This window comes from Cynocephalus volans, chromosome 16 (genome assembly GCF_027409185.1).
Source record: "Cynocephalus volans isolate mCynVol1 chromosome 16, mCynVol1.pri, whole genome shotgun sequence".
Taxonomy (NCBI): domain Eukaryota; kingdom Metazoa; phylum Chordata; class Mammalia; order Dermoptera; family Cynocephalidae; genus Cynocephalus; species Cynocephalus volans.
In genome coordinates, this window is record NC_084475.1 from 3,816,392 (window position 1) to 3,838,579 (window position 22,188).

General features: G+C 43.0%; 1 protein-coding gene across 1 annotated transcript in view; it reads right to left on the reverse strand.

Annotated features, from left to right (window-relative positions):
- PITPNC1 (phosphatidylinositol transfer protein cytoplasmic 1) overlaps positions 1-19,987 on the reverse strand; it is a 241,292-nt gene extending 221,305 nt beyond the window's left edge. The window contains exon 1 of the mRNA XM_063081104.1: positions 19,109-19,987. Within this exon, the coding sequence (XP_062937174.1) occupies positions 19,109-19,156 (48 nt within the window). The 5' untranslated portion in view covers positions 19,157-19,987. The remainder of the gene's footprint in view (positions 1-19,108) is intronic.
- Positions 19,988-22,188: the final 2,201 nt, after the last annotated feature.

Sequence of the window (22,188 nt, forward strand, 5' to 3'; positions counted from 1 at the left end):
GCACATGAAAAGATGTTTCAACATTATTAGTCATTAGGGAAATGCAATCAAAACCACAATGAGATACCACTTCACTCTCACTAGAACGGCTAGAATCGTAGACAGAAAGTAAGTGTTAGTGAGATTGCGGAGAAATTGGAACCTTCAAACACTGTAAGTAGGAATGGAAAATGGAAAACAGTTTGGCAGTTCCTCAACAAGTTAAACACAGAATTTCCATATGACCCAACAGTTCCTCCCTCGGTATATATCCAAAAGAATTGAAAACAGGTGTTTAACAAAAGCTTGTACATGAACGTTCACAGCAGCATCGTTCATAATAGCAAGAAAAAAATGAAAACAACCAAAAGGCCCATCAACTGATGATTGGATAAAAAAAAAAAATCATATATCCAGACAATGAAATATTATTCAACCATAAAAAGGAATGAATTACTGCTTCATGCTGCAACATGGACACTGAAAACACATGCTAAGCAACAGAAGCCAAACACAGAAGGCCACATATGATTCTACTTACATGAGATGTCTGGAATAGGCGAGTCCACAGGGATAGAAAGTAGCTCCATGGTTGCTAGAGGCTGGGGAAAGAGGGGAGGGTGGGGAGTCCAGGGTTTCTTTTGGGGGGCCATGAAAAACGTTCTAGAATTAAATAGTGGTAATGGTTGTGCAACTGACTGTATTAAAAGAGTGAATTTTGTGATATGTGAATTATATCTCAATATAAAAAATTTAATGGAAAAAAGTAGCAAGCTCCTGAAGACTTCATCTGCTATGATGCCATACGTAGAGAGGGCCTGGGGTCAAGGAGAGACACGTAAAGAATGTTAAATGAACTCAATTCATACCATTCTACGTATTAAGCTATGCAAAGGGTTTATACGTGTATTGCTTCATATTTATTTAATATTCAATATAAAATAAAAAATTTAAAAGAGTCATATAGTTTTTCCTCTTTTTCGAGCCACAATCAACACAGAATTAAATCTGAACTTAAAAGACCGTAAGCTAGTAGTCAACCTCAACTAAGCAACTGCCACGTGCAAAGCACTGTGAAAGCCAGCGTGGGGAGTTGGAATAGGGGCAGCAACAATCATGATCCTCCAAGGAGCCCTCGTCTAAATCATGAGAGGCCACCAGCTCCAGAAAGCCATAAACCAGCTTCCTCACAGAAGAATCGCAGCAAAGGTTTTGTCATTCCCAGCACCAGTTTATTAGTTTAAGCAATCTATTTCGTATAATTAAACAATTAAAACATTATTTTACTTTGAGCTTCAAAAGTATATTTTGAAAATGTTTCATCTCTCCCAAGACAGTCATCTGTTGAACAAAAAAAAAAATGTTTCATCTCCCTTTTATAAGTCTGCTTTTAACAATTAGAACATGCTTGGTGAATTGCAAAGAACTCGTTCAGGAGGCTTCCTCTTTCGCTTGAAGTCATGTATTTTTAAAACCATGACTTAAACAACATCTTTAGATTATCACACATTCTCATCTAGCCTCTGTTACATCTTAGTTTCTGAATAGTCATATAATGACATCTTGAAGTGCCTTTTTGCAAGATAGAGTCTAGATAGACATAGCAGCTTTCTAAAAACAATTGTTTCCCTCAAGATTATAATAGCTTTCAGGTAATCTAAAATTGTATCTATGTTTCAAGTTTTACCAGCGAATGGCAAATGCAAATAGTCTTAACTCATACAGTCCCTTTCCACTAAGGAGGTCAATATTCATAATTTACACCACAGCTTCTGGGATATATGCTTCAGAAATGTATCATTCCAGTAAATAACTCTGGAACATTTATCCATTTTAGGATATTTGGTGTATGGATACAATTAACTTGATAATGAATTAATGTCAGCTTTCCTTTGACTGTGGAAAACAATGGTGTTGTCGGAGAAAGCTAATGGAATGTGTAGCCAAAGAACCCTAGGTTTGACTCCAACTCTACCATTGACTATCCGGGTGACTTTGGCAAATCTTCTGAGCCTCAATTTCCACATCTGTGAAATGAAGATAATAGAATGCACCTTGGAGGCTAACTGCAGGGATGAAATGAGGTGATTAACACACGGGCCTGGCACACTAGATGTTCCACAAATATTGGCCCTCTGTGTTTTCCCTTCCCCTGAGAGCAAAGCCTTGCTAAGTAAATGTCCCCATAGACAAATATATAATTTTAAGTAAATGTTTATACACTAAAAAAATTGGCTTCACCATTTTCTAAATTTTCTTCTCTGCATGCTAAATTATAGTCTTAGTTAAACTGTTTCACAAAATATCTAATGAGGACCTTACTTTGAAATTTAAAACTAATGAAGAAGTAGGGAATAATCCATTCTTAAGCTTATTAATATAATTGAGAGTTTCAATTCTACACCCAAATACCTACTGGTTTCTGCAACAAAGGGAAGCAATTATGACCTGTATTTTATGATTTAGATATTACTGAAAAGTCAGTGCCTTGGAGAGAGACAAAAAGGCATGGTTTATCCCATCTGCCACTAAGCTAAGAGGAGTGGCTAACACAGTAAATAACAGAAGCAAGAAAAAAACATTTGGTCAGACTTGAAACCAGCAGATGCCGTTCATCATATTTATGTTTCAAAGTCTTATGGTTATGGTTATGGATGCTTGCTTTTGGTAGATATTATACACACAAAATAGAGACACAGCTTTGCTGGGAAATCACATGGTGAAGTCCAAATGTAATTGACCACCTTGTCAAAAGGAGTCAGCAGTTTGATGCAGCTTCTGAAAATGACAATGCCAGTGCCAAAGCATTAACAAAGCATAAGTTGCTGAAGGAACAGTTCCAATGATTTCAGCACCAGTCCTCCAATATCTACTGTAAAACAGAGATTAGCACACTATGGCCCATGGGCCAAATCCAGCCCACTGCCTGTTTTTGTATAGCCCTCGAACTATGAATGGGTTTTGCATTTTTAAATGGTTGGAAAAAATCAAAAGAAGAATGATATTTTGTGGCATGTGAAAATTATATGAAATTCTGATTTCAGTGTCCATAAATAAAATGTTATCAGAACACTGCTATGCCCATTCATTTACGTATTGTCTATGCCTGCTTTCATGTTATAGGTCAGTGTTCAGTAGTTGCAACAGAGACCTTACGGCCTGCAAGTCGTAAGTATTTCTATCTGGTCCTTTACAGAGGTAGTTGGCTGACCCCTGCTCTAGAGGATTTTGTTCAATATTTTTTAAAGGTCAGCAACAAAGAAGGACTGCAGGAAGGGTGAGGGAGACTGAAAGCCATTTCATAAATTGAATCATTGAAGGAATTGTGGCTATTAACCCAGTAGAAGAGAAGATGAAAGGACAGCATTATAGATTTCTTTAAATATTTAAAGAGCCAGCATGTGGAAGAGGCTTATGTTTGTGTCACTACAGAGGGGGAAATGATCATGAAAGTTCTAGGGGGTCAGATACCAACTGAATATAAGAAAGCATCTTCTAACAAATCAAAGTAAACAATCGTAAAAGAGTTCGTACCATAAAACAGCCACCACCCTGCTACAGCTGATATGTAAGCCAAAAGACAAGATGATCACCAGCCAAGATTATTACAGAGAGGATTTACAGTGGGTAGGAAGTTGAACTGATTTAACGCTCAGGTTCTTTCCATGATTTTACCTCAAAAGAAAGAAAATGATCGTAATTGACAGATGAAAGCATAATGAACAATTTCTACTACCACATTCACTAAAGATTAGACCCTGCAGGGAAATATATTTTTATTATATATGAGATATGTATTTTATCATGTTATATATATTTATACATAATAAACATATATGTCAATTATAATAGGTAGATTAAAAAGAAGTCTTCTATTTAAACAAAGAGTACATCAGCTATAATAAGAATCACATTGGGAAAAGAAGGGTTATTTTTAGGAGGAGGGCTCCAGTTACACAAAATAAGGAAGGGACATCCACTGCTAAGTAAAATGAGCTGAAATCTTTCCTTGGGTTACTGCAGGAAATTGGCATGGCACTGCTTGAAAGAGGAAAAAAAGTCTATATATAAAATGGAAAACAGGAGGCATGTGTTAAAACACATACACACACAACATGCTAGACTATAAAATATAGTTAAGGGCACAATGATTTATTCACACTGGACTTCCTCACCGAATAGTTCTACAAACCACTTCTCAAAGTACAGCCACCTGTTAAGCTGTTATTTTGGCCTATCTATTTTCAATGTCAATCTTCACACCCAAGCAAGAGACACACCACCATAGCAACATCAACATCAGGGTGCTGAGAATAAAATTTAATGTAGCAATTTATAGTCCCCGAGGGGCTGGAAATAAACTAATCCTTAAGCATTTACTACTATGACACAACATTCCCACTGGGCAAACTCAGATTCGGTGGCCACCTCAGGATTTCCCACGGGCCATTTAGAAAGCAGAGACTCTAAAATGTCTGTGGTACTAGATGGTTCCCCTAAAAAGAGAGGCATTTAAAAAGTGTGAGATCATATTATTTCATGCACAGCACAGCATAACTGCCAGGTGTTTATGGAGCCCCCACGAATGGACGGTGACTATCACCTCACCTACTTGCTAGGCAGGCTTCAAATCTCATGTGATCAGCCTCTGGTACAGGCAAAAAAAAAGAAGGGCATTTGACAGTTGAGGACCAGGAACAGAGTCTTCCTAAATCAAATCATGGATATCACAGCGCGAGGACTCACTAGGTCTTCTAACTCTGAGTCAACTCTCAATATTGCACCAACCTAGACAGGAAACGCCAACCGAGAGCAAATTAGATGTAGTTTGGCTGAGGAAGGTAAAATGCAAAGGCGCTGAATTAAACGAAAGGGTAGAGAAAAATGAAAGAAAAGTCACATTCGACAGGAAAGTGGTTTACGCCTCTTTTCGGGGGTGCTACTTCCTGCAGGAGGCAGGCGATTACCAGGACTTCAGATGTCGACACTGTTAGGTGTGGCTGATTTGCACTTCAAAAAGATCCAACAAAAGCAGAAAGAAAGCTCATTGTCCTGCTTGGAAGTGAGACACACCCAAAGGAGTGTTGGAGGCACAGAGCCCTCTAGTCTGCGTCAGGGTGGGCAGGTTCTACCCCAGCCTGTGATTCTGAGAAACACTCAGGGCCGACCCTCAGCAACTCAGGCCTGGACTTCAGCCCCCAGACCACAACCCATTAGCCTTGGCCACCACCTCCCCACTGCATCTTTCTACTTGGTTCTCAACTGTTCTGAAAAAGGAGGCCTGGAAGCCCCTTGGGGCCGTTCTTCTCTAGGCCTACAGAAGAAGTGGTAGGCCTGGACGACATTGAGCACGGCCATTCCGCAGATGAAAAATACATGGCTGTGCGACGAAACTTCTGTCATGCCAGAGATTTGGCTGCTTTTGATCTCAGAAACACTACTGAACCCCCTCCTTAAAAAATAAGATGGTTCCTGAGCACCTACATAAATAATGGCTGATCTTAAACATGCTTGACCCTTTCAGAAGTGTTTTTATTGAAAAGGCTTAAGGGGATTATTCCATTTGGACACCTAATAGCCTAATTACTATTTAAAAAAAAAAAAACCCCACCAACAACCAAGCTCCTTTTCAGCCAGATCTTGGCAAGAAAACATCTCTAAGTACACCCATACCTTCAGCACCATGTCATTCTGCTCAGAAGCACAATTACACTCAGCTGTGTCCAAGTTTCCATCAAACACAATCCAAAAGAGGTGAACTACTGAATCCTGCATCTAAAGATTTTTTTTCATTTTGGACATGATGCCTCTTTATGAGCAGCAAAAACATAATATCAAAAATTGGACATTCGTCATGGGCTTCAATAGTGCAGGGTTTGAGTCTCCAACTTGCAAGGTACAATCTGTATCGCAATGACTAAATGTAATCCTAGTTACCAAACTCCACACTTAGTGGGGAGGAATTAAATAACCACATTTCATATCTTTTAAGCCTGTCTCATTAAGCAAAAGCAGCGTCTATTTTCACTGCATTTTTAAGTATTGAGAAAATCATTCTTAGCCACCACATCACTTTTATGGAGGCTATAATAATCCAGAAAGATGCAGCATGTGAGATATAAGGACTACATTAGTCTTTTCATCAGCACTGGCATCACATTTATTATTTCTGATCAGGGCAAACTCACCAAAATGTTCCTGCTGGAGGGCCATGTTACCAAGGCACTAACCACTGCAAATTTACACATTTCAGAAGACAAACCCATGGGCTCAAGTACAAACTTCTCTAATGATAACCCCTGTCTTCAAAACTACCTGTCCCGGGCTGGCGGGTTAGCTCAGTTGGTCAGATTGTGGTTCTGATCCCTGTACCAGCCAGCTGCCAAAAACAAAAAACACTGGTCCATAGAAGCAGGTAATTACAGGTCGCTTTTTCTCAAACATCTATTTCATGTTGTTTTTCTACTGTAATTCTTAATGATCTATTTAACAACTGTTTTCTGTAACTTCTGTACTGCAGATGTGTATTATTTCAGCTACATTAAGGGTTAAATAGACATCTGTTGTCCCAGGTATACTGGGAAATGCTTCTCGTCTGAACTGAAATTCTGTAAACCAACATTTTCTAGAAACCTTCTTGGATAGTGTAGGTAACAAACTGCTCCTTAATAGTGGCAGGACCATTGTACTACAAAATCTAATGAAATCCAGGTTGTTAGCTAGTTGAAAGCTCTATTTGTAGACATCACTTAGAGAATTGACAAGAATAAAGATGTTATAAAGTTAATTTATTAATAAGTCATCATACTGACAAATTATTTTTTTCTCCTGAGTTAAACATTTATAAAATCTTAAAAAAATAAGCAAACATTTTAATGGTACTTCCTTACTCAGAAAAAGGATCCAATTAATGTCTATTTCCACCTGGTACAGGAATATAGCATCATCTTTAATCAAATATTCTGTCTTCTACTATAATAGAAGAACACTTGCCGGTACCAAACCTGCTTGTTTGAAATGCTTCTAAAATGCATCGGTACTTTTTTCCTGCCTTAACAAGTACTTTGACCAATATGCACATTTTCTGTTAAATGACAATATAGTGGTACTCCTGAATTAAAATTGTCAAGCACTTCAGCTGTGGCTGCAAAGGTGTATAGGTCACTAATTGAGTCATGGAATGCCACCCAAAATACAAATGTGGGCCTGTCTTGTCATTTTCCTCCTTCAGAAGGAGGCAGAATTCAGAAAAAAATTCTAGTTAGATTCCATTAATTTAAGTTTATTGGGTTTGTTTCAGGAAATGATTTATGAGTTTAATAATAAAGTAATATAATTAATGCTTTTAAAAAAAAACCAAACTGACCAGGTACCCAGAGTAGTCAAACTCATAGAGACAGAAAGTAGAATGGTGGCTGCCGGGGCTAGAGGAAGGAGAAATTGGGGAGTGTTTAATGGGTACAGAGTTTCAGTTTCACAAAATGAAAAGTGTTCAAAGACGGAGGGTGGGGACGGTTGCCCGACAACATGAATGTACTTAATGCCACTACAGCTGCACAGTTAAAAATAGTTAAGATGGCGAATTTTATGTTATGCATATTTACCACAATTTTAAAACATAAATAAAAATTAAGTGTTGCCCCTTCAAGTAGTTTATTTAAGGTGATAACTCATTTATTTCAATAGTGCTGATACAGAGCAAAACATCTCTGAATCTTCCTCATGGAATCTAGAGCAGGTTTTTTTCCCATTGTTTTTAACATTCTTGGTAATAGTAAATGACTTTTGAGGATAATTTTGAAGCTTGAAAAAAGTCTTTGAGAGCTCCATTTTCAAGATAATAGTCTTATCAAGTTAAAAAAAAAAATTATTTCAGTCCACACACAGTGTGACCATAAGGAAATAATGTTAATTTCCCCTGTGGTTTGTACTCTGGCTCTGGAGGCACTGCTAGTAAGGGTAAGTAGAGTTTGTTTATTTATTTATTTATTCCTAAAATGGCAAAGTTTCACTTATCTCTTGTCTCTGGCAAAAGCGTTTACAGCTTGTGTAGACAGTTTACAGAGACAGTAACATGACCCGGTAATAAGTATTGTCCCCAGACTTCCTGAAGAGTCTCCTGTAGGACTAAACGGTGCCTAGAAAGCCAAGGGTTGCCCGGTTCATTCTGCTTATCTGAGCCTTCTCCGTCTTCCTGCCTCATATCCAGGATAAGAGTTACTTGCTCTCTTGATCACAACAGTGAGGAACCAGTTCTGTGTGACAAGGTCTTGGCTGAATGTGGCCTTGCAGTCATTTTGCCTTTACGTCCATAATAAAATAGTAGTACGTGCCTCACTCAGCAAGGCGTCCCATGAAATATTCTGTTTGGAAAGTATGAGTCTTTGATTTTTTCTTTTCTTTCTTTCTTTTTTTTTTTTTTTGTTTGTTTTTGGTGGCTGGCTGGTACAGGGATCAAACCCTGGATATTGGTGTTATCAGCACCACACTGTTTTCTGTTTTAAATGCTTGGACTGATAGCAGCCATGTTTCACATGCAAAGGAGGGAAAGAGAGAAACTACATTTGATGAGTATCTTCTTGCTTCCCTTAGTTCTCCCGACAGTCCTATGAGTTGGACGGTATCATTCCCGTTTTACAGGTGCAGGCCAGGGATGCTTGCACAGCTAGTTAATGGCAGACCTAGATTCACACCGTGGCTGGCCAGACTCCACAGCCAAACTCCATACACGCTTCGCTCTATCCAGTTCTGCCTTCCCTAGAATCCTAAAGCTGGAAGTAATTTTCAAGATTATCTAGTTCTATCAAAATTAAAAAACCCAATTTCTTAGACATTAAATAATTTGCTTGGGATTATCAAAGGAAATAATTAGGGGAAGGTAGTTCTTCTGTTCCAGCAAGAGAAGAAAGTGGTCCATCAGTTTTACCTCTCATCAAACAATCAATTTTACTCAACTATTAAACCAACTGACATTCCTCAGCTTAACTTTGATAAATGAATCATATTCTTCTTTGAAAATAACTTTTGTAGCTCATACTCTAAAAAGAGAACCACCTCTGCACTCTTGGAAATTATTCCTTTTAATGGCAGTAAAAACCTTTGGCTTTCATAGGCATCATCAGCAGAGATGTTAGCTCATAAGCACCAGTGAGTTTCTCAAAATTAGTATCTGAAAATAATAATAGGAACTGACAAGCGGCACCGTGTCTCTGGCACATTGAGTTGAAAACTGAAAACTCTTCACGTGGAGGAGGCAAGCAAATTGGAAGATATTAATGATCAAAATGGACTATTCAAAGTTATGTATTTAACCTCCTAGCTCAGATAATGTTCCTTGGAAATGTGACTGCCATCAGTCCAAGCATTTAAAATAGAAAACAAATTTTATTTTATCTTACTTATCTTATTGAAAACAAATTTTAAAACCCATACTTTCCAAACAGTATTTCACGGGACGCCTTGCTGAGTGAGGCACATAGTGCTGACTATTTTATTATGGACATAAAGGCAAAATGACTGCAAGGCCACATTCAACCAAGACCTTGTCACACAGAACTGGTTCCTCACTGTCGCGATCAAGAGAGCAAGTAACTCTTACCCTGGATATGAGGCAGGGAGACGGAGAAGGCTCAGATAAGCAGAATGAACCGGGCAACCCTTGGCTTTCTAGGTACCGTTCAGTCCTACAGGAGACTCTTCAGGAAGTCTGGGGACAATACTTATTACCGGGTCATGTTACTGTCTCTGTAAACTGTCTATACAAGCTGTAAACGCTCTTGCCAGAGACAAGAGATAAGTGAAACTTTGCCATTTTGAGAATAAATAAACCCCACTAAAATATAGTAGTTAAAACTAGAAAACATTGGAGAGCTGTTGGGAAATATAAAGAATTCGACAAATAAGACCCAGTGCATTTAAAGGTATAAACAACTTAGTTATAGCCGCATCCAAGTTAATGGTGACTTCTCATTCCTCAATTGATAAATTTTCTTCTAAATAAGTACACAGATTAGTTATTTTCAGTGTAAAAAAATATACAAACCAGTGCTCAGAAACACCTGGATCTTGCCTTAATAGAGCAAATATAATCAGACCTGAATGGTGTGTGTGTGTGTGTGTAGACAATTGCTCTTTGGAGATTAGCTGCTTAGATTAGGTGCTTAAACAACACTATTATAGGTTGTCATCAAATTACATTTGTTTGGACAATTTACTTGTCTAGGTGATTCAGTCTGGGAAAGAAGTAACACCCTAAAGATGGTCAGATATAATGCTAAAGGAATTAAAGAATGATGATTTTTATTTTTTCTTTGCTCAGAAACAACAGGAATTCTGGAAGGCTGTGCTTCACCCAAACTTAAAAGGAGGGGAAAAAAAAAAAAAAAAGATAAAGATAAAAGAAGTAAAGAAGAAGAGTCATTAGAAAAATTTGATCGAGAACTTACGTTGGCTACATGTTTAGGTATGAGTCGACTTCCACTAATGTCCAAAAAGGGGTTTTCAGAGCAAGCCCCTTTTGCCAAAGTGCTGGGAAATGAAAGAATGAGTCACTTAAATACTTGATGTCAAAGTCTTGGTGAGCTCTGGGGTTTGAGTTTCTAAGTCAACAAACAGCTTTGTAAAATGTTGCTCAGGCAGTCAGCCAGGAAGTGCTTGGTGACCCCAGACTCTTTCCTCTGTCATGGTTTGTAAAGTCAGTGGCCAAGACAGTACTCCGCTGTGGGGCTCCCCACTAGTGATTTGCCATCCTGGGAAATTTGCCCATCCTAATCTGGTTTTGGTGTTGCCATCCTAGACAGAGACTCTTGAGCTGTAGGTGAAATAACCAGTAGGCCACGTTTAGAATGAAGCCCATGATGGGAAGACTTAAGGTCATCTGCCAGACATCAAGAAGGCATCAGACTCACCTTCTACATAGAACCATCTCCTCCCGAATACACCTTGCGGAGAAAGCAGAGATGTGCACCTGTAGCCTTAGGGAGAAAGATCCCAAGGCCCTGTTCCTTCCACTCATCATGGCCACCAGCTTCTGTCCTCTGGGAGGGGAGGGCTCCTGAGAATTGTGAGCTCTGTCAAGGAAGGTTCTCCATGCTCTGCAGCCCTGCAGCCCTGCAGTTGGCCTTAGGGCAGCTACTCAAGCTGCGATTACTTTTCCCCCTATCATGTTCTGACCTAAACTGAGGTCATTCCGATCCAAATCTGGCAGACTTTTTTTCCCCACACTGATGCAGAGGAACACAACCTCCTTTGGAAAGCTGTCTAAATTCAGGACAACCAGAGCATCTCCTTGAGGACTAAGACCCTAGATTTTCAATTTAACCATAATTCAAATTTAGCACTTTCTGTTAGTGGCTCTCTCTCTAAACAGAGCTGTCTATTCTGCTGAAACAAGTCTGTAAGTATTTCTATTTAAAAAAAACAAAAAACTTTATTGAGATGTACAAGAGTACCTCAAAAAGTCTGTGGAAAAATAGAATTAAAAGATAATATGAATCTTTCCATGAACTTTTTCAAGTACCCTCTTCTTTTACATACCAATTCAATGGTTTTTAATATACAATTGTCCCTCGGTATCCACGGGGGATTGGTTCCAGGACTTCCCCCTGATACCAGAATCCTTAGATGCTCAAGTTCCTCATATAAAATGGAATATAGTATTTGCATATAACCCACGCACATCCTCCCATATACTTTGAGATTACTTATCCTATTTAATACAATGCCTACGCATCACTTCCCTTGTGTGAATTCATCGTAGTACTAGGTGTATTCAGGTGTTGCGTTTGGGAATTTTATGGGATTTTTTTCCCAAATTTTTCCCTTCTAAGGTTGGTCCGACCCATGGATGAAGAATCCATGGATACAGAGGGCCAACTGTATTTACAGAGTTGTACAAGCATCGTCATAATGTATTTTTAAATGGCAATTCTTCTGGCCTGTGAGCTCGAGGGGACAGGGGTCACATCTGCCACCTTTGCTGCTCCATCCCAGCACCTGGCTTAGCACTTCGCACATAGCGGGAGTTCAATAAAGTACTTGTGAAATGAGTGTTTTCATGCTGCCCACATACCAACCTGGAACTTCCGTATCCCTAGGTTTTCTAGATGCAAAAGATAACTACTTCTCTCCTCCAATGGAAACCTGCAGTTCAGCTAATCTCCCTGTGGTAGGCAGAATGGCCCCCAAGATTCCCACTGCCTGGTGTGCACATGTGGTAGATCCCCTTCCCTCGGATGTGGGTGGGCCTGACCTAATCAGGTGAGCCCTTTTGAAAAAGAGTCAAGAAGTCAGAGACAACAGGTCCGAGAGATTGAAGTTGCAGCAGAAGCTCCCCTGCTGGCCTTGAAAGAGCAAACTGCTGTGTGTAGCAAGGGCCACAGGGCAGGAAATGGCAGGTCGCCTCTAGGAGCTGACCTCTAATTGATGGCCAACAAGAAAGGAGGGACCTTAGTCCTACAACTGCAAGGAACTGAATTCTGCCAAAAACCATGTGACCTTGGAAGATGACACCAAGCTCCAGAAAGAAAGGCAGCCTGGGTGACACCTTGATTTCAGGCTTGTGAAACCCTGAGCAGAGAAGGCAGCCATGCCATACCTAGACTTCTGACTTCTAGAAACTGTGATGTAATAAATGGGTGTTTTTTTAAGCCCCTGGGTTTGAGATCATTTGCTACACAGCAATAGAACACTAATATACTCTCCAGGAGTTAGGAGGAAAGCAGCCTGATTATATTAACTCCTAGGAATGACTGACCTCAAACCTCTCAGGGATATTGCTAAGGCATTTTAAAATGACGATATTTTTTTCATTCAAAATATTTTAATACTAAACATAATAAAATAAAATGAAACAATGATGTTTCAATATAAAAGAATCTCTAATTGGTAAAATTTCAGGCGATATAAAACTTAAATGAAAAAAAATGTAAAAAATGTAAAGGGAGACATTTAGGTCAGCTATCCTTAAAATGTTTCTGTTTTTCTCAGATTCTTCCCATCCATTCATTCAGCAAGTATTTACTATGTGCCAGACCCTAGTTTTAAGCACTAGAATGGCACTGTCCCAAAGGGCACCTACAAGCCACACGTGCCCCTTGAGCACCACAAAGGGGCCAGTGCGAACTGAGATGTGCTCTAAGTGAAAAAAACACAGCGGATTTCAAAGACTTAGTGTGAACGAAATATGTTAAAAGATCGTATCAGTATTTTCTTACACGGATTGCATGTTGAGAGGATAATGATAGAGATGGGTAACAAGCGAGAAAATAAATAAATACAATAAGCACAGATTATAATAAATGCCATGAAGGAAATAAACAGGTGCACAGACAGAGATGGAGAATAACAGAGGACTTTATATGGAGTGGTCAGGAAAGAGAATTCTGAGGAGGTGACATTTCCACTTACAAATCCATGAATTTGCTATAAATTTTCAAGTTTTTACACATGACAGTGGCAGGGGATGGGAGTCTGAGAGGGTTGACAAAGGTGGTTTGCAGGCCCACAGCATTGCTCCATTCCCACTGGGTTCTGTGTAAATGGCGCCCGCTGGAGGTGTGCACTGCTGTGACCCTGTTTGTTTGTATGAATATTATGTTTGTATAAGTTCGAGGTTGTATAGTACAAAACGTAAAGCTTCCAAGATAATTTTTTCAAACTTTCCATTTTCCAACCATTGTTTTTATAGTTTTCATATTTATGATACACTTGGGCTTCATCTATTTTGTAACCTACAAAAAAATCCCCACTTGAGAATGACAAAAATTCCTGATTTCCAGCATGGAACAGGGAGGGCGGGCGGTTGGCAGTCTATGATCTGAAATTTTCCTCTTCCTCTCCCAGTGGGCTGAATTTGCTAAAGATATATAAAACCTTCCTGGCTTCTCGCTATGAATCAACTGATTTCTAGAACTCAGTCTTTTTCTCTAAACAGGGGCAGAAGTGTTACCCAGTATTCGAAAAAGGTTTTCAGAGTTGCCTAACCATACAGATCCTTCAAGCAAAAGGAAACAGGCCAAAGCCCACACAGGCCACCAAGGTGCCTGCAACCTCACTCAGGCAGCTAAAGCAATGAACCTAGATGTACTTTTCCAGTAATTACTGCTCCTGAAAAACACGTTTACTGCCTGTCACTGTGTACACACTTTTATATTTAAGAAAAAAAAATTTGACCCCTCCTCCACGCATACACAGTTCTCTAATTGACACTGGGTGAGGGGAAGAGCTTAAAGAAGTGGAGTGTTGAAAGTATATTAACTTTTTTTAAATGCCTACAAAATATAGTATTCTCCATTCACCTGAAATGATAGCCTAGGTGAAATGAAGGTGCTCTTCTCTGAATATCAATAAATACTCATACAGGTGTTCTAAGTTGGCGTTTAAGAGCTTTAAGGTCTTGTTTGATGTCTTTGTAATGGAAAGCAAAAGTTAATTACTACCCACTTTTAACCAGAGTTTTGTTAACAAGAGTGTGCATTTTACACACAGAATCTGTTTCTATTCATACCCAAACCACGGGGAAAATGCAGCTTTCTTCATGCACAAAGTCAATTTCGCTGACCTGCCAGGAGGACAGCATCTGCTCCTTGTCTGTTCCATTAGTGGTGAAAGGTTTGCATTTATCCATTAATCCACCATTCTTTCCCCTGGTGCCCCTAGAGACCAAGAACAGAGCTTTGCGAGAGAGCTGGGCAGCATGAGGAACATTGTCCCCTAGCTGTGGAACAAGCAAAGAAAGCTACCTGATCACCCAGAAATCAAACTCATGACCTGGCCTTGGCCCCTCTCGACTAGATAATTATATTAAAAAAAAAAAAAAAAAGCAAAATAATGCTCTCTAAAAAAAATCTTCCAAATTATGAGGAACCCTGCAGAAGGTCTATCAGATTGATCCAAGGAGCTTTCATCCTTTATGTTCAGGGGTATCACTTTGTATAAGAAACAACGTCTATATCAGTATCAAATTTAAAATCTCTTTCCTTCCAGAATTTCTGCCCTGATATGTTTGCAGATGCATGTCATGAAAACTGCTTTAAACAGAGAACAAGGGACACTGTTAGGCATCTTGGCATAGCCATTCATGTCATTCCAGAACCAGCACCACCCCGATCTCAAATCTGTTCTCAGAAATGTACTCAAGAAAACTCTCTGGGGACCCTAGGGAGCCTGGATAAAGTGCACTGGCTCCCTGCCAGGGCAAAGAACAAAATAATATTCTGTACGAAAAAGTTGTTTTTCTTTTCTTTTCTTTCTTTCTCTTTCCTCTTTTCTTGGAGGGGAGGGGAGTGTTTCTATTTTTCTTCATTGTGCACCAACTCCCTACAGACCACAAATCAATCCCTGAAAGCACACACTTTAATGTTAATGCAGTCAGAACAGGAACTGTTAAACAGTAAAGACAGCATTGAAAACTGAAAGATTCCTGCCTTGGATAATGTTAGGATGTGCTTAGCTCTTGGGAGATGCTTATCTTTCTAACAAGTACTTCTGCTGGGAAGGGGTGATCTTCAGACATGCACCAGGGAGTCTTGAGGATGGTGAGCAGGATGCTGGACCAGGGCAGCACCCAGGAGAGGCTGAAGTCAGGCAGGGTTCTTGAACTTCACCTCTCATCAAGCCACACATCCAAAAGCCACTCCAAAAAGCATACAATCTAATGGAAACAACTGAGCTTGTTATACAAAAGCAGCTTCAAATAAAGTCCCCTGGTCACCCTTCCAATAGGTTCCAGTAAGGACTACCCCTAAATGTCCCCTGAGTAGATACAAGGCCAGAGTCCTCAACTCACCCTCAACTAAAGACTGCCCAGCCTACCGGACTTACACAAAGGGCTTAGGGATGGTACTTTCTTCCAATAAGGAATCCCAGAGGAGGGATTGCAGAACCCCTGGCCTATAGTAAAACAGCTTTGTACCAGAAATCAGAAGACCTGGATTCCAGCCTAGATTCTGTCCTTAGCTATGAGGTGGGCAACTAACTGAGCCTTCTACAGGTCTAGTCCTCTCCTCCATAAAACGAAATGGCTCAACTATAAATCATCTCTAGCAGCCCTCCCAAGTCTCAAATTCTAGAATCTGTATCAACAAATGTTTCAAATGAGGACAATGACAACTTTTTCTTTATGGCAACTATCAGCTCCCAGCCATTTTTCCTGTTCATAACTTTCCAACAGGCTTATAGGTTCATTTATCACAAACATGGAAACTACCCAATGAAGTTCTTTATTAAAACTGACCCATGGAATGTTACTTCTCATAATTCTTTATTCTGAAATTAATGTCTAAACACACACACACTCACCAACACTCTGATCAAGACTGTAGTTCAGTTTTATTTCCTTTATCTCCCGGAGCTGTTCTTTTTTCCTGGAACTAAGGAAGATTTTATGTGTTCAAATAAGGCTTGAGAAATAGTTGAAGGTAGTACAATACATAACAATTCACAAGGCCTCTGATTTTTTTATTTAGTTGATAGTGCTGACTTTATTTGTTTTCAAGAAATGTTTTTCCCTTCACTGGATTAAATACTAGTGACAGGCAAAGAGCAGAGTAAGGAAATACAAATAATGGGTTTTACCATGGCTCTCCTTCTGCCTTGACCATTAACTAGCTGTGTGGCCTGGAGTACATTACTTAATCTTTCTTAATCTCAGTTTACTCATCTGCAAAATGTGGATAATAACACACTAGTTCCCCTAACACTCCACCCACACACACACACACCATCACCACCACCACCACCACCAGGGTATAAAAAGGGACAGCAGGATAAGGCCAGGAACGAAGAACAGACACAGTGTTGACTCTTCAACTGACTCTCCAAAACATGGGCATTTGCTTCATTTTCAAAAATATGAACACTGCTACTAATTAACTGTGGTGGCTACACAGAAACAAGTTCCAGAACTTCCATGCAAATTGAATTAGTGCCAAAGCGAATCAAGACTTGAAGCAAAAGTTAGGCTTCCAAAAGTCTACCTAAGTTGATGGTAAATGTCTTCTTTGAAAAAATGCTGAGCTGCTCCCCAGTGTCCAGTGTTATGGTCAGTGGGACAGTGTGCAAAGGGCGATGGTGGAGGTTGTGGGGTTTACTACCAGTTCGGACTCCAGAGGTCTAACATCTGGCAAGTGGGCCTAGTTTTCTTATTCATCTGACTTAATTAATCTGAATCCTTCCAGTTTGAAGTCTTTATCAATCTAGATACCCCCCACCCCCGCTTCTCTAACAAAGTAGAAAACGACTTCAGAAACTGAATCATGCTTATTTTAGTCCAAATGCATTACACAGTATATAATTTATAATTATACATTATATTACAGGTGGAGTCTGATTTTGTTGGCCAATTAAGAAAGGAAGGGCCTCCACCCCTACTGCTCAAAGGTGATTACCTCACCCTGTCCTTGCGGGTATTTTGGTACAAAAAAAAAAAAAGTCTGAAAAGTGATCTGCTTGAATATTTAAGAAAGCCTCAAAATGGAAACCAACCAGGATAGAGAGATTTTGTAGGTAGCAGAGAAGATTCTAGAACTGTTTCTTTTCTTGACTGCCACCTGCATTTTTTGTGCATTTCATGGGATCTGGGGGCATTTCAGCCCTGCCCCTACAATCCAAACTCCTATGGATACATAAAGTGATTAGCAGGAGATGGAGTCGACGTCACACACGTCCAGGCTAAACTCCCCCAGCTGGCTGCCACAAGGAGGGAAGAGCTCATCCTTTTCTAGAAATACTACATTAAACCAGTTCCATTCATTTGCTCTCATTCTTCACATAGCTGGGTACTGCGCTTCTCCATTTACAAGGTCAGATGCACCCCCAAACTCTGCCTACTCACATGCTATCCATCCTTCAAGACCTGCTCAAATGCTACCCCTCAAAAGCCAACAAACGCCAAACGTGTGATCATTCTGGTGGGAGCCGGTCTCTCTCGAGCAGCCGGTGTCCCTTGGACACGTGTTGTCAACTCGGAGCTACTTTGATCTTGTACTGGGGTCTCGCCTTAACACGTTCCCGATGACAAATGAAGATAGCCCCTTGTGAGCACAGCCACGTTCTTGGTTACACATTTTTTTTTTTTTTTCTTTTTCCAAAGCACATCTCTCCTTTCGCAAAGTAGTGGCTCCATAACATTCGATAGAATGAAAAGCGCCCTATTTAAATAGAAATGCGGCTTTGGTCGCTGATTCCAATCGTATTGCCACACCTAAGCACACCAGTGATTTTCAAACTGCCTTGATGGGCTCCACGTTCTCTCGTTGTCCCTGCACGGACGCTAAGCAGTTGTGAAATCGCCGCAAAGGTGGAGAGGAAGAAGAAAGTGAAGCCGGGGCCGGAATACTCCTCTCCGAGGCCCCGTTTCCTGAGGGATGGGGCTCGCTGCTTCGGGGCGTCAGGAGCGTGGACCCGGAGCAGCGCCTGGAGGACTCGGCCCGGGCCGGGCGGCGGCGGGAGCGGGCAGCGGCGCCGGGCAGGGCACGCACGTGCTGGAGCGCCCTCCAGTGGCCGCGCCGCAGCGCCCGCCTCTCCGGGCTGCACCTCAGACCCAGCTCCCCGCGGCGGAGCAAACGAGACAGGCAGAAAGTTTGTGAAAGGTCGTACCCGGGTACGGCCCCCAGACCCGCCGCAACCGCTGGAAGTCAGAGCCGAGGGGGACCCCCCCGAGGGCTCCGAGGCGCCCCCGCGGGGCCCGGGACCTCCCGACCCCGAGGGCGCGGGGCTTCTCCCCGCACCCCGACCTTACAGCGGAAGGCGGGGAGGGCAGGCTGGGCCCACGGCCGGGACGGGGTGTCCCCCACACCCCGCTACAGGGCGCGCTTGGGGCTCGGGGGTTTGCTCTATTCGTTTTCTCAGCTGGAGGCAGGGGGCGCACGACTCCCTTCGGCTCACCGTGACCCCAGCAATCGGGATCAGGGGTACCCCCAGGAGCCCAGCTGCAGTCCGCCGCCCCCCAACGCCGCCGTCTCCCGCCGCGATGACAAGTGGGAACGGCAGCCCCTTCCTCTCCCCCTCCGCCTTCTGGCTGCGAGGTAAAGTTCCACCCGGCTTTCCTGCCGCCCGTGGTGGACTCGCGGCCGGGAGGCGGCGGCGGGGGACCGGGGGCGGGCGAGGCCCGGCCGGGCGCGGCGCTTACCTCGTCCACGGTGAGCGGCATGCAGATCCGGTACTCCTTGAGCAGCATGGTCCTGCCGGCCGCGGACCCCCGGAGCAAGCAGCTGGGGGCGCCCCCTGGACCGACGAGGCTGCCGCCCAGGCGGAGCACAGGGCGCCCGGAGCCCGGCCCTCGGAGCCGGCCGGCCACGCAGCTCCGGCGCTGCGCTCAGCTCCTGGCTTCCTCCTCTCGGCCCGGGAGCATGTCAAGGTTGGGGACCCGGTGTTCGTGGCGCCCCCGCCGCCTTCCTCGCTGAGGTCGGTCCTCCCCGAACGCGGGGTGGCAAAGTCAGGGAGGGAGGAAGGGGGACCCACCTGGTGACCGCTCCGATCGGCAGCCCGGGGCGGTGGGAGCGGCCGCCTGGCGATCAGGACATGCCAGGCAGCGGGCAAGGGAGGAAAAAAAGAGATTCCCGAAAATTAAAACGAATGCACAAGTCACCCGCTCGATCCACCTCCGAAAGGCGGCGTGAACCGGGCGACCTCCCCGCTCCGGCCGGTCTGCCTACACGCCCATGTCACCAGCAGTGCCTTGCAGCCCGAGCTGGAGATGCGGACTTTCCAGACAAAGGCTCGATCGGCTCCTCTCCCCGGCGGTAAACAAGATTTCCTGCTCCTGTGAGGGCCGGTCCCCGAGCCGCTCCAGGGCTCGGATGCGAGCGAAAAAGGAAGCCGCCACCGCCGCCGCTCGGCTCTGCCCGCCTGGGGCCCCGGGTGCCTCCAGCCTCGGCTCGCGGCTGCCAGGGGCGGGCGACAGGAAGCTGGCGCCTTCCGCGCGCGTCCCCTCCCCCGAGTCCCTCGGCTCCCCGAGCGCCGTGCGGGCCCGCGAGTTTGCAGCCACCTCGCCGTGGCCGGAGAGTCCGCGCCGAGCTGCAGTGTGCCTGGGGCTGGGAGGTGGGAGCGGGAGGAGCGAGTGCGAGCGAGGCTGACATCAGCAGCGGCTGCGGCGGGGAGGGTAGCCCCATCCGGCCAATGGGGAAATGGCAAAGAATGTGGAGGATTTAAACAAAACAGCATGTCTCTGCCGAGCTGCTGCCAGACGAAAGGGCTGCCCCAGCGCTGAGCCCGGCGGGCGCATCGCAACGGCGGGCTTCCCTCGGCTTTGTCCCCTTCGAGTCTGTTCTCAAATGGGCCCTGGGCGCCACAGCGCTCCGTCCAGCCACCCTGGGGGAGCTCCTGGTTCCAGGGCACAAAAGTGTTCCTTGACCTTTGGGGGGAAAGTCTTTGCAACTGCCACCACGAATGTTTTCACTTTGGCCCAGTAAGCAAGTCCAGTGCTGGAGAGGCGATGGAATTTGAGAGCAGGAGAACAAACCCTAGCCTGGTTCCCAACTGGTTTCAGAGAAGGAATCCTGGAAAATTGGGAAATGCAGCAGTGTGAAGGAAATGAGATACAAACAGAACGGCGAGCAAGGAGAAGAGAGACTGTCACCTCTTCTGGCCCAGCACTGCAATCAGACCGCAGGCTTCGCAGAGCAGAAAGAATAGGTTTTCGTGTCAGCACTCCTAAGTTCAAAAAGTCACAGTGAAATGTCAATGAAAATGCCTGGAGTGTTGGCATTTCATCCATATTAAACAGATCCCTCATTTTAACCACAAAAAGCACATTCTTCAGTTTCTCAGGAAGCAGCATGTAACTGCTGAAGTCTGTTTTTCATTTGTCTGGTATTTTTGAGCTTGTTTTCCAGAAAAGTTGCTGGATGAAAAATGCATCACTTGCCTGTATGAGAATAACCTGAAAGCATCATCTTTTCTCCAAAAAATATTCATGCTCTAAAGTCCTGCAGCTACTCATAGAGCTTGGGTTTGGATGGCAACACAGATGGCCTCAATATTAGAGTATTTTTAATTATGATTAATAAGTAATTAGCCAATATAATGATGATGGGCATGTGACAAAAAACATCCAGATGGCTGGAGAGAATTTATAACCGTGCGAACATGATACAAAGTCTGCTAGGAAACTAACACCCTATATCTGGCTTATATTTTAGTGAAAACTATTTTCTAGATAAATGCTTCCCAGAGTTGACTCAGAAATATTCACAGCAACTAATTAAAGCTAAACCAAATTCCTCGAGGTGGAAAATCTAAATCTGACACTGTAGTGCTGAATAATAACACTTTGAAAGTCTGTGATACGGAAAGAGGCTCAAGCTGTTTTTCTTCTTCTTACTTCTTACTCGAAAACATGTGTAATGGCTTCGCTCTGGACACCTAATAATCTTCCCAGAGCCACCTAGGGAATGTACTGGCCAGCCGCACATACACATGCACACAGGGCCCTGGGATTTGTGGACTCTAGTCCTAGCTTCCCAGACGTTTCCTGGCATTGATTGTGGAACTGCGTATTTTACGAGTGGGTATGATAGTGGAGGAACTGCGTCTCTGAGTTTCTCCCACTGTAAATTGTCGTTACAGAAGGGTGTGCTTCTTCCCCTACTCCTCATGTCGTAAAGTGACTCCTTCATCGCATTCTCCTTTCATTCACTCCATCCCCGTACCTGGTCACATTAATCTCATGCAAGCACAGCTCTAATCCTGCCACCTTCAAAAACTTTTCAGTGATTCTCTGTGACCTACTGAATGAGTCAAAATTCCGTGGCATGAAGTTCAAGGTTCTGAATCTACCTTTCCCACATTAAGCCATTGCCCTTTCTCAGCCCTTCTCCAGCCAAATGAGACAAATCTGTTGGCTAGGGAAGACTCCACTTTACTGTCTTGACCCTTGTGCTCCACCCATTGTCTTCACAGAGAATCCCTTTCCCTGGCTCATCCCCCACGACACCATTTTAAAATCAGGCCCTGACAATCTGTGGTTTGGAAAGTGATTCTGACGTGCATTGTGTTGGATACGATAGCAGAAACAGGAGGTTATTATATTAACACTACAGGAGATACATGAAGAGGGTCTGAACTAGACAGGGAATGAATAAATGAGGGTGAATTCAAGAGATTTGTACAGTATTTGGGGACAGATTGGTATTACCTGCAAGCACACTTGCTGGGAGGGTAAAGGGAGAGGTTATTCAGTCATAACTCATTCACACTAAGGAAGAGAGC